General features: G+C 45.5%; 1 protein-coding gene across 1 annotated transcript; it reads left to right on the top strand.

Annotated features, from left to right (window-relative positions):
• The first annotated feature begins 1,500 nt into the window (after positions 1-1,500).
• On the top strand, positions 1,501-11,371 carry BAAT (bile acid-CoA:amino acid N-acyltransferase). Its single transcript, XM_060237136.1, has 3 exons — positions 1,501-1,989; positions 4,136-4,338; positions 7,189-11,371. The coding sequence occupies exons 1-3, from the start codon at positions 1,527-1,529 to the stop codon at positions 7,783-7,785; spliced, it is 1,263 nt and encodes a 420-aa protein (XP_060093119.1). The 5' UTR covers positions 1,501-1,526; the 3' UTR covers positions 7,786-11,371.
• The last annotated feature ends 765 nt before the right edge of the window (positions 11,372-12,136 follow it).

Below are 12,136 nucleotides of genomic sequence, written 5' to 3' on the forward strand. Positions count from 1 at the left end.
GAGCGTTACTAGTTGCAAGGTCAAGCTTTGCTGTAATCTCTTGCAGTTGATTAGAAATTGGAGTAAGCATCAAATGCACCAGAGCTGTATTTAGCATTTTTTTCAGATACTACTTGGTCTTTTTTGTTTTCCCCATTAGCAGGAGTTACAACAGAGTTCATAAACATGAGGGTAGTGTCCTCCACACCCGAGTTACAACAGAGTTCATAAACATGAGGGTAGTGTCCCGACATGATAAATCTTCCTGCACCAACAAGGCTTCTTTTGAAGAAAAATATGCATTTACTGTGTTTGCTGTTTTTCCTTCTTGTTGGCTTTTATTTTTCCTTGTTACAGGAGGTGTTCTTTGAACCTTCTGCATAATTATTCCACGGGATAAAGCCAAAATGTTAGAGGAAGAGCGCAGAGCTCCACGACTAGCCTGCCGTCATGAGCGGAGCCACATAAGTTGGCTATGACTTGACGGCTGTATGTGTGTATCTTTCTGGCAGCTCAGGAATTGATTGTGTGTATAGGGTGGAATTATGACTGGGAATGGCCAGCCCTCTCAGATGATATGATGCTGCTGCTGTCAATGTACCCCAATACCAGGTAATAAAATGTACTCCAAGGTGGAAAAAAATACATTTTATTAAGACCATCTAAAATAGCACAGCACAATGTGTGAGATTCATCAGACTGGATGTTAGAAACGGGAAGGAGAGAGAAGAAATTTTTAGGCCAAAATCTTAAGGCTTCTTTTTTTTTGTCTGCATCTTGTGTAGGATGTTTTTAATGGCTACAGAGCATGGCAGTTGGGTACAAAGGTTCATCCTGGTGATGTTTAAGACCAAATAGCTGATCAAACGATTAATGAAGTGCAAACAAACAAACAAACAAAGCTTTTGATTAAAATAAAATTTTAAAACCTGACATTTTATTTGTTTTGAACTTTATTGTTTTCTGTTAACCAAATTCAAATAAAAAGTGACATATTGAGTAACACACACACAAGTTTCTTGGACCCCAGTCTGTGGCAGACGGGACCTCCCTTTTAAATAACTACCTGTTTTGTCAGCTGCTGTCTCATTGTTTGTCTCTGAATGTATTAAAGCATTCCTGTCTTGGAAGCTAAACAGGGTCAGCCCTGGCTAGTATTTGGACAAGACTTCTAAGGAATGCCAGGCCCGTGACATGGAGACAGGCAATGGCCAACCACCTCTCACCATCCCTTGTCTTGACAACCCTCACCAAAAGTCGACTGTGACGCAAGGGCACTTTCCACTACCATAAACATCTGCCAATTTTGACCAGTGGTGGCTTCATCACAAATCCCTCTTGTGTTAGCTTTACATAACCAGAGAGCTGAAAGAATGGAATGGCCCCAGCGTCTGATCCCTGGCCTCTTCTGGTACCTAGCACCTCACCTTTATTATTTTATTTTTCTGTGTATTCAGGGGCATTCAGTGGTAATTCCCTTTCTTTTTGTTTTTCCTCCTCCTTCCCTGGATGTTTCAGGTTTCGAAGGAAGCTTTCCTGCTTCAATAATGGCGACGATCACCGCTACTCCAAAGTCTTCCCTTGCTGATGAGCCCCTGAAAATCAGTGTGACCGGTCTGGAGCCCTCCCAGCTCGTGACCATCCAGGCTTCACTGACCGATGAGAGGGGGGTGCTCTTCCAAGCCAGAGCTTTTTACTGGACAGACAAGAATGGCCAAGTGGATCTCATGAGAGACGCTGCCCAAGGAGGGGATTATTCCGGTGTGCAGCCGATGGGCCTTCTCTTGTTCTTGAAGCCAGATAAGCCCTTTTCGAGGCTGATGAAACGAGATGTGATTAACACCCCCTACGAGGTCCGCCTGGATGTGTTTGATTCATTTCAGATGGTTTCCCTGCCTCATGAGCAGTCCCTGGCCAGCCAGACGGTGGAGAGGTGGTACGCAGCTCCCGGTGTGCAGAGGATCCTGGTCAGGCATGGAAAAGTCCGTGGAGCTCTCTTTCTTCCCGCAGGTGACCCAGATCTCCTTGTTATTAATGAGGTGGCAGGAGTGAATAAAACCTTAATCCAGATGAGCCAGGCTAGCCCGATCCTATCAGATCTCAGAAGCTAAGCAGGGTTGGCCTTAGTTAGTATTTTGATGGGAGACCATCAAGGAAGTCCAGGGTTGTGATTCACAGAAAGGCAATGCCAAACCACCTCTGAATGTCTCTTGCCTTGAAAACCCTGCGGGGTCACCATAAGTCAGCTGTCATTTGACAGCACTGTACGTGACCACAGGAGCGAATTAAAACAAAAAATCATGCTAGCTGTAATAGTAGAGGTTTAGGGGGAGGTTTAGCAAGCTCAAGAACTTCTTTACACAATGCATAGTTAATTTAAGGAATTCTCCACCCTGTGCTCTGGTGATGACACTATCACCTGTGGCTTTGAAACAAGGAAAATTTGTGGCGACTAGGATTATTCACAGCTATTGGCCACGAATGACCACTCAGTAGACCCTCCCAATGTCCTCTCTAAGCTGCAGAGTCTTGTGAGCAAAAATTCTACTTTGTGAGCTACTGGCATTAAAGTTGTGAACTACTGCATAAATGATTGTGCTCTGGGGTCATCTTTTCTGAGCTAAGACAAAAATCTAAAAAAGCTAAAAATCTGTGAGCTAGCTCAGCTTAGAGGGAATACTGGACCCTCTGTGCCCAGAGGCATTCTGTCAGAATATCAACTGATGAGGAAATGGGACAACTGCTGCCCAAGTGCTCTGCTTGTAAGCATGGTGTGTAGCATTAGCATTCTAGGATGGGCATTGATGATTGTCTCATATGCCTTTGGTCTGTTCAGAGTCACTGTAACTTTTTTTCAACTAACTGTTAACAAATCTTTCTACTGTGATTTATTCTGGTACAGTCTTTTCTTATGGTAGCATCTGGGAAGAACTTTCATTCAAGAACGGAGTGTAGTCAAAGCAAACGACTAGGCATGACCTTCTCTCTCCTCCCCAGTCAATGAGGCTGTGATAATTGGGGAATGCACTAGTATTCTTACAGGCTGAGGATGTGGGACAAACCCTACCTCAAATTCTGACCCCATGTGATTCCACATTCCTTTGTTTTCCTCTCCTTGAAGTAGTGCAATTTCTGTACCGACTGAGTTGTTACATCACCTTTTGCCCTCTTTCAGCCGATCAGCAAGCAGGTTCTTTCTTGAGCAATGACTAGCGAGATTCACAGCTTTTCACTTGCATAACAGGGCTAAGGAAGTGCAAAGACCACCTGCTGCTGTTGTAAGATCACGTAACATTTGCATTGAACCACAAAGATCTCCAGGAAGACAAAATGAGGCAACTGGACTGAGATTGTACAACAGGAGGGGGAAAAAAGTTGTTGGTAGGAAACTAGAATGCAAGCCAACCTCTGATTAAGGCAATAAGACAATTGGTGTAGGAACAACTTTGTCCTTAATAAAAGTAACTTCCTGAGCTGAACTGTTACAATGCAGCTTTTGTCCTACAAAGATACCTTTCTGAACAATTCTGGTTTGCTGAAATGATTGCTGAAATGATTGAAATGGCAGGCTAGGCACTTTTGAAATAATTCTCTGTAAATCAGAAACCAGTACTGGATTTGCAAGGACCTGGGTATAATTGTTTCCCCCCAATGTGCTTAAATTGCAGGGAGATCATACACAGAGGAATGCTAGTTGTTTGCCCTGGCTCCCCCCCCCCCCCCCCAATCTGTGGTCTAAAGTGGTCTAGCTAGGGTTGCCAGTTTCCAGGTTGGGACGAGATACTTTGGAATTCCAACTTATCTCCAGTCTACAGAGATAATTTATCTATTCCACTTCTTCTGGAGAAAATGGCTGCTTTGGAAGGTGGAATGCATGGCACTATAGTCTACTGAGGGTCCCTCCCCTCTCTAAAACCCACCCTCCTAGGCTCTGCCTTCAAATCTCCAAGTATTTCCAAATCCAGAGTTGGCAACTCTACGTTCAGCTCACTTTGCCATCTTGAAATTCCACCACCTCATTCTGTGGCCAGTCCTGTGAGAATTTTAATCCTACAAATGCGTCTAGCAATTGCTTAGCCTGTCATAGCTTCTTATTTCTCTCTCTTCTTCTCTCCCTTATTGTCTTCTTTCCTTGTTGTCCTTACTGTGTTCACAGGACAAGGTCCGTTCCCTGGTGTAATTGACATTTTTGGTGGTGTTGGTGGTCTGACTGAATTTCGGGCCAGTCTTCTTGCCAGCCGTGGTTTTGCAACTTTGGCTCTAGCCTACTTCGGTTATGAAGATCTTCCCTGTTGCCTGGGCCCAATGGATCTGGGATATTTTGAGGAGGCTGCCAATTTTCTCCTGAACCATCCCAAGGTACCGTCTGCTTACAAATAACTGCATCGAGTGATTCTGTGAGGTGATTTTGTTCCCGAGTTTCAATTCTCTGTCTGTGACCAAGTGTGCCTTTGGCAGCTGTTTTGTCTGTTTGAGTTTGTTGAAGTTACAGCAGTTCAGTAACAGCTGGGACATTTATGCACAAAACATAAAGAGTGCATTTGCTGTGAATCAGCAGTAGTCTAATCCAGGGATCCCCTGCATGGCGCCTGTGGACACCGTGATGCCTGCAGACACCTTTCCTGGTGCCCATCATGTGTTTTTATAAAAAGGGTTGGGCCGGTTAGGAATTTTGTCCAGTAAGGTTTCTGATTGGCCATTGGAAATAGCAATTGCCACCAAAGCATGAGGATCTTCACAGTGTGGCTGAAGGTAAGCCATGACAGCCATTTTGTGGCTGACTCCACTTCCTGCAGCAGCCATTTTGTGGCCGCAATCATCGCACTATGTCAGAGTTCCAAAGCTGCCCGCTGGCTCAAAAAGTTTGGGGACCCCTGGTCCAGGGGTGGCCCTAGGGTGCTTGGCACCCAAGGCAGACTGCCTGCCTGCTGCCCCCCTCCACAGGGGTACCCCCTCTCTTCTTCTCTGTGGCGCTGCAATGTGGGCAGCCCCCCCCCCCCGCACACTCTGAAGAGCGCCGCCAGCCTCCTGCTTACCCACTCGACAGACATCACATTCTCTTAATAGAGATCAGGAAGAGGCTTCGCTCCCCCCTCCCTTCTTGTTCCCCTTCCTCTGAGCATGCGGGGGAGAGGGAGGTGGCCTGCCCACCCACCCCCACCCGTGCGCTCAGAGGAGCAATGCTAATCTCCTGCTTTTTTCCCACTCAGCAGGCAGAGCTTTCTCTTACTTGAGGTCAGAAAGAGTCTTCGCTCCTCCCTCCCTTCCGGAACAAGAAGGGAGGGGGAGTGAAGTCTCTCCCTGATCTCTGTTAAGAGAACGTGATGCCAGGAGGCTGGCAGCGCTCCTCTGAGTGTGAGAGGGGGTGGCCTGCCCACCGGACGCCACCGCCTGATTGCTGCCACAAGCCGGTGACCATGGCAAAGCAAGTAGGCATTTGTCTTGGGTGCTGGGGGTGGGGAGAGCCCAATTCAGTGCCCTAGGCAAATGCCTAGTTTGCCTTGCGAGCAGGCCGGCCCTACCCTGGTCTAGTCTGATTCAACAGGTAGAAAGGGCTGATGGTGTAGGCCATGCTGAGATGCTCTTGTTTCAGAGTGCAGGCCGGGGGGGGGGGGGGGCGGTGAAAACTCCCTGTGCCTGACAAGGGAATACATTGCTTCCTGCATGCCATCAAGTCATATCCTTGCATCTCAACAGTGAAGTTTGGTGATACTATGCATAATATAGCTCAGAAATCAGAAGCAAGGAATTTTCGCATTCTTGCCTGTTCAAGTTTTCCATGAACACAGTTCAAACGTTATAACATACACCAGTTGCATCTGGTATCCCTACCCTGTAAACAGTCAAATGCAAGTTGCCGGTTCTCCCTAATTCCCATGCGCATGATGCCCATCTCAGATTGGGGCCGTGTTGCACATGGAGAAAAGGCTTCAGTCCATACCCTGTTTTCACAACCTGAAACATACTGAATGGACCAAATATTGTTCTCTGTGGACCATTTCAGGTTGGACAAAGGGGATGGGGGGAAAGCCTCTTTTCTAGGTGCACCGTGGTCCCCAATTTATGTCAGCATAATTGAGGAGAACCTGTAACTACGGGATTGAGGAGAACCTGTAACTCATGGGTAACTGTTTCATAAGTTAGGAACCCCAGACCCAAACTATGTATGCAGTAATGTATGAATCACCCTAACTTAAGTGGAGAGGAAATTCAGATATGCATGCTGCTTTTATTGTGTTCTGAAATGGTACATTCAAGACAGAGCCTTGACCTGGATAGCTCAGGCTAGTCAGATTTTGTTGGATCTCAGAATCTAAGAAGGGTTGGCCCTGGCTAGTATTTGGAAGGGAGTCCTCCAAGGAATACCAGGGGTGTGACAGCAAGCAACCTCTGAAATCTCTCTTGCCTTAAAAACAAGTTTAGCTCGCCACGTAATGGTGCATAACACTAAAAGAGCTAGAACGTCTGGCTGCGAGGCAATCTTAGGATCTCCTGGCTATACGACACACACAGCCTTATAATTATTATTATTACATTCAAGAAAGAACTGTGTGGCATTTAGCATGACTGCTGCTTCACGGTCCTGTTTATGTTCTTAAAAACCAATTAGGATCCTTGCTGGGAAAAGTCCCACCTGACTTTACTCACTTTCTAAATGCACTTGGCAGGCACCATGATGCTCACGGGCACAATGGGGACCCCTGATCTGCACCCTATTTAAATTGCGGAACAGTAGCCAAGCTTCTACTTGCAGATTTATGCATCACTGAGATAACTATGATCTACTTGTCTAGGCTACCGCTGATACAATTGCCTTTAGAACCTAACTACTGAGAATCAATGACTCATCTCTCTCCACTCTCCACTGGAGAGCCGGTTTGGTGTAGTGGTTAAGTGTGCGGACTCTTATCTGGGAGAACCGGGTTTGATTCCCCACTCCTCCACTTGCACCTGCTGCAATGGCCTTGGGTCAGCCATAGCTCTGGCAGAGGTTGTCCTTGAAAGGGCATCTGCTGTGAGAGCCCTCTCCAGCCCCACCCACCTCACAGGGTGACTGTTGTGGGGGAGGAAGGTAAAGGAGATTGTGAGCCGCTCTGAGACTCTTCGGAGTGGAGGGCGGGATATAAATCCAATATCTTCTTCTTCTTCTTTTTCACTGACCACCCAAAGAGGGTTGTGTCTTGACTAATGATTCTGATGTGTTTTTAGGTTCGTGGGCCAAGACTTGGAATAGTGGGTATATGCAAAGGGGCAGAGATTGCATTGGCCATGGCGACATACTTGCCACAGATTGGAGCTACAGTTTGCATCAATGGGACCCATGCTGTCCATGGATATGTTCTCTATTACCGAGACTTCTGCATCCAACCAATCCCATACAAACACGAACGTATGCTAATAACTCACCAGGGAGTTGTTGATTTGTCTAACATTTTTGAAGACCCACGAGCCAAGTTGCATCAAGATAGTGTCTTACCTGTGGAAAAAGCCCAAGGAAAGATCCTCTTAATTGTAGGAGAAAGTGACAGGAACTACAACAGCAAGGCTTTTGCCACAGAAATCATGGAGAGGATGAAGAAGTTTGGGAAAACCCACTGTGCCCTTCTTTCCTATCCAAATGCTGGGCACCTGATAGAACCTCCAGCCTCGCCATTCTGTAATGAGTCCTGGTTACCTTTTGTCTCCCGCCCTGTTTTGTGGGGAGGGGATGCCGAAGCCCATGTTGCAGCGCAAGTCCATTCTTGGAGAGAGATCCAGAAATTTCTCCATCTCCACCTTGGTCCAACTCAATCCAGTAGCCTTTGAAACCTACACCTTATAACTTAAGCAGACCCTTCATCAATGTGATTCTAAACCAATAATTGATCAATTATGTTACGAGCAGATGTCTGAAGTGCAGAGATGGTTGAACACTGCAAAGGAATGGAAGGTTAGCAGTTAACGGGATTTCTATGCATACTTCTAAATATCCGGTGTGAGGGAGGGGGCTAAGCAACAGGTGTTGGTGGTCATCGGCATGCCCTACTTCAGGGGGCCAGGCTAAACATTGCAAGCAGATGTATGTGGCACAACTGTGGTCACTTTTTAAAATAAATTTGAAACCAACTTTAGGAAGGGTGATCCAGAATGGAAAATAATTGAGTGGGGAAAGGCTAAAACAGTTTCCCCAATCTTGATGAGACTACAAGCATTTTCTGGATGTTTTAAAGAGGCGCAGTGGGCAGTGCTGCCACCAAATGAACACCACGGGGGCATTCACAAATGGTTGTCATCGGAAGTTGGGACCCAGTTACAAAACGTTGGGAAGCTGCAAGCCAAGCTTTTCCCTACCATGGAGGCAGCTGTTTTTTGAATTGCTGTTCCTTTGCAGAAACCTAAGTGATGCCTCCTGGATTCTTTTGAAGCACCAGGGAGGTGGAGAGAAGCTAAGAGTGGCTTTTTGTTTGGGGGAAGAAAGAAGTAGGTGCCAAGGAACCCACTGGTGGGCACATTGGCACTCACTGGCACCATTTTGGAGTTCACTGGGATAAAGTATATATTTCTGCCTCCCACCCCCATTGTTGCTATCTTTTCAAAAAAGGCTGCCTAGATCATGTGGACATTTAGATGGATGTCTGAACATTGTTGCTATAGCACTTTATTTTCAGACTACCCTCTGTTAGGCTTATTGATTTGGTTTTGCAGCCAGTGTGGTATAGTGGTGAAGAGTGGCAGACTCTAATCTGGAGGCAGCTGTTTTTGAGGCTGTTCCTTTGCATTCACCTAAGTGGTGCCTCCTGGATTCTTTCAAAGCACCAGGGATCTGTAGGGAAGCTAGGAGTGGTTTTTTATTTGGGGGAAGAGATGCTTTGCTGAAGATAAAAACAAGAAAACAGTCGATGGGCACGTTGGCACTCTTAGGCATCATAAGAACATAAGAGAAGCCATGTTGGATCAGCCAATTGCCCATCCAGTCCAACACTGTGTCACACAGTGGCCAAAAAAACCAAGTGCCATCAAGAGGTCCACCAGTGGGGCTAGAAGCCCTTGCACTGTGCCTCCCCAAACACAAGAATACAGAGCATCACTGCCTCGGACAGAGAGTTCCAACAATAAGCTGTAGCTAATAGCTCCATATGATTATCCATTCCCCTCTTGAAGCTGTCTATGCTTGTAGCCACCACCACCTCCTGTAGCAGTGAATTCCACATGTTAATCACCCTTTGGGTGAAGTACTTTCTTTTATCAGTTCTAACCCAACTGCTCAGTAGTTTTCATTGAATGCCCACGAGTTCTTGTATTGTGAGAAAGGGAGAAAAGTACTTCTTTCTCTACCTTCTCTATTCCATGTATAATCTTGTAAACCTCTATCATGTCACCCCGCAGTTGATGTTTCTCCAAGTTAGAGCCCCAAGCGTTTTAACTTTTCTTCATAGGGAAAGTGTTCCAACCCTTTAATCATTCTAGTCGCCCTTTTCTGCATTTTTTCCAATGCTATAATATCCTTTTTGAGGTGCGGTGACCAGAATTGTACACTATTCCAAATGAGACCGCACCATCGATTTATACAGGGGCATTATGATACTGGCTGATTTGTTTTCAATTCCCTTCCTAATAATTCCCAGCATGGTGTTGGCCTTTTTTATTGCAATCACACTGTCTTGACATTTTCAATGAATTACCTATTATGACCCCAAGATCTCTCTTTTGGTCAGTCTCTGCCAGTTCACACCCCATCAACTTGTATTTATAGTTTGGATTTTTGGCCCCAATGTGCATTACTTTGCACTTGGCCACATTGAACCTCATCTGCCATGTTGATGCCCACTCACCCAGCCTCAACAGATCCCTTTGGAGTGCCTCACAAACCTCTCTGGTTCTCACCACCCTGAACAATTTAGTGTCATGTTGGACTTCACTGGCATAAAATACACCTTTCTGCCTCCCACCCCCTTTGTGATTTGTTATCTTTTCCAAAAAAGCAGCCTGGGTCATGTGCACATTAAATGGATATCTGCAAATTGCTGCAATAGCACCTTATTTTCAGATTTCCTTCTGTTGTGCTTATCAGTTTGGCTTTGCAGACAGTGTGGTGTAGTGGTTAAAAGCAGTGAACTCTAATGTGGAGAACCGGGTTTGATTTTCCACTCTTCCACATGAAGCCAGCTGGGTGACCTTAGGTCAGTCACAGTTCTCTCAGAACTTTCTCAGCCCCACCTACTTGACAAGGTGCCTGTTGTGGGGAGAGGAAGGAAAGATGATTGTAAACTGCTTTGAGACTCCTTAAGGTGAAGTCAGGAATTCTTCCAGGGACACATATTTACCAGATATGAAAGGGACATCTAAAAGGATGAGGTTATCTGCTCTGTGCAGAGTCTAACTAGGCTGTTCTGAATGTTCAAGGAATAATTGAGTTGCATAGTATACAGAGCACCAGGCTTGGACTGTAAAGATTTAATTCCAATCCCAGTTGGCCTGAAAGCTCAGTGTGAGCACATGGTTGTCTTTCAGCCTTGCAGTGTGGATACAGCAGAAAGTTTCATGTGTGCTGACCTATGTTTCCTGTAGAAAAAAAGGTGGGATACAAAAGTACATAATAGCTTGAAAACCATCTTAACAGTAACTGAGGCTTGGACTGGGCAATTGTCAATAATGTGTGTCCTTAAAAGTAAGTGCTCCAGTCCTTCAAGGGAGAGAAACAGTTTATATGCTTGAATTGGGGCTCTGCATTTGCTAGATGTTGATGTGATCTGCCCTGCAACAGGCATTTTGATGTGAGGAATCCAGTACAATTCTCATCGACACTCCCCAGTGTGAATGTGGCATGTACTGCCATTCCCATAGCGAGGTGGAGAATCTGCACCCCTAACCTTGTGTTTCAGAATGATGCGTGTGGTTCATTGCACATGGGAGGATTAAGGATGAGACTCCACCAAATGATTGGAATTGATTTCACACAGTGAACTTTGATCAACTTTAAAAAATGAGAATGGGAGAATCCATGCATATGGAGGAAAAAGAATTTAAAGGATCGTGTTCATGATTCAGGTCTTCAGCCTTTGTTTCCAGCATTCTTGGGGCTAAAAAGCGGAAGATGCAGAACAGAAAAGGTTTGACATATATAATGATGCTGGGAAAGAGTGAAGCCAAGTATGATTGCTAAGAGTCCCAGGTTAAAGTGAATGTCCCCAAATAGATATGTATTTCCCTAGTTATAGAATATACACAAATGAGTGATGAATGTCACATTTAAGGGAGATTGTGACCATTCACACAAAAATGTGACTGGGATTGTCAACAGCTTTATGGTGGGCTAGTTGCGGGAATGAAATGAAATGATTTTGTATATGTTTCTTTGCTTACTCTAAGAAGCTCTTTAAGGAAGGGTAGAATAAAACAGTGATAAATAAAATACAGTGTTTCTGATTTTCTATCATTCTTATTGTTTTTTTTAGAAAATCTGCATGTATTCAAATAGATGATATTGTACAGGAGCAGCTCATTCCAATAAAAGGGAATGAAAGCAGCTTGAAATGGCATGCATAGCGATAGCCAGGAAGTGTTCAGAACACTTAATAAAATGCCAAGTTGGAGTAAACCTCCCTTAGTGGTCTGGGTGCCATTGTGCATCCCAATCCAGGGTTTCTTTATTGCAGGGGTGGGGAACCTTTTTTCTGCCAAGGGCCATATGAATATTTATAACATCATTCGCAGGCCATAAAAAATTATCAACTTAAAAAACAGTGCTCCACCAAGGGAGAATGATTCAGCCCAGCAAAATTAATGCAAATAATTGTTTTTCTATTTGAAGTCATGTGGGGAGAGCCTAATCTGGCACATACACACACCCGGCCCGCTGCCCTAGGCAAATGCCTAGGTTCAGGGCATTTTTGTAGAAAAAGCCCAGCAGGAACTCAGTAGCATATTAGACCACATCCCCTAATATTAGCATATTAGGCCACACCATCTGGGATAATCAAGTGCAAACTGAACTGTGACAGTAACTTTTCCAGGCCCTGCAGCGATTCTGGCCGGCCAGCCAGGCCCCAGGGAGGCTGCTGCACAGTACACCTGGGCCCTGTGATCCCTGCCTGGCCCTGGGGAGGCTGCTGCACAGCACAGCTGGGCCCCACGATCCTCGCTGGCCAGCCAGACCCCGGAGAGGCTGCCACATGGC

The sequence above is a fragment of the Heteronotia binoei genome, chromosome 4, assembly GCF_032191835.1.
Source record: "Heteronotia binoei isolate CCM8104 ecotype False Entrance Well chromosome 4, APGP_CSIRO_Hbin_v1, whole genome shotgun sequence".
Lineage (NCBI taxonomy): Eukaryota > Metazoa > Chordata > Lepidosauria > Squamata > Gekkonidae > Heteronotia > Heteronotia binoei.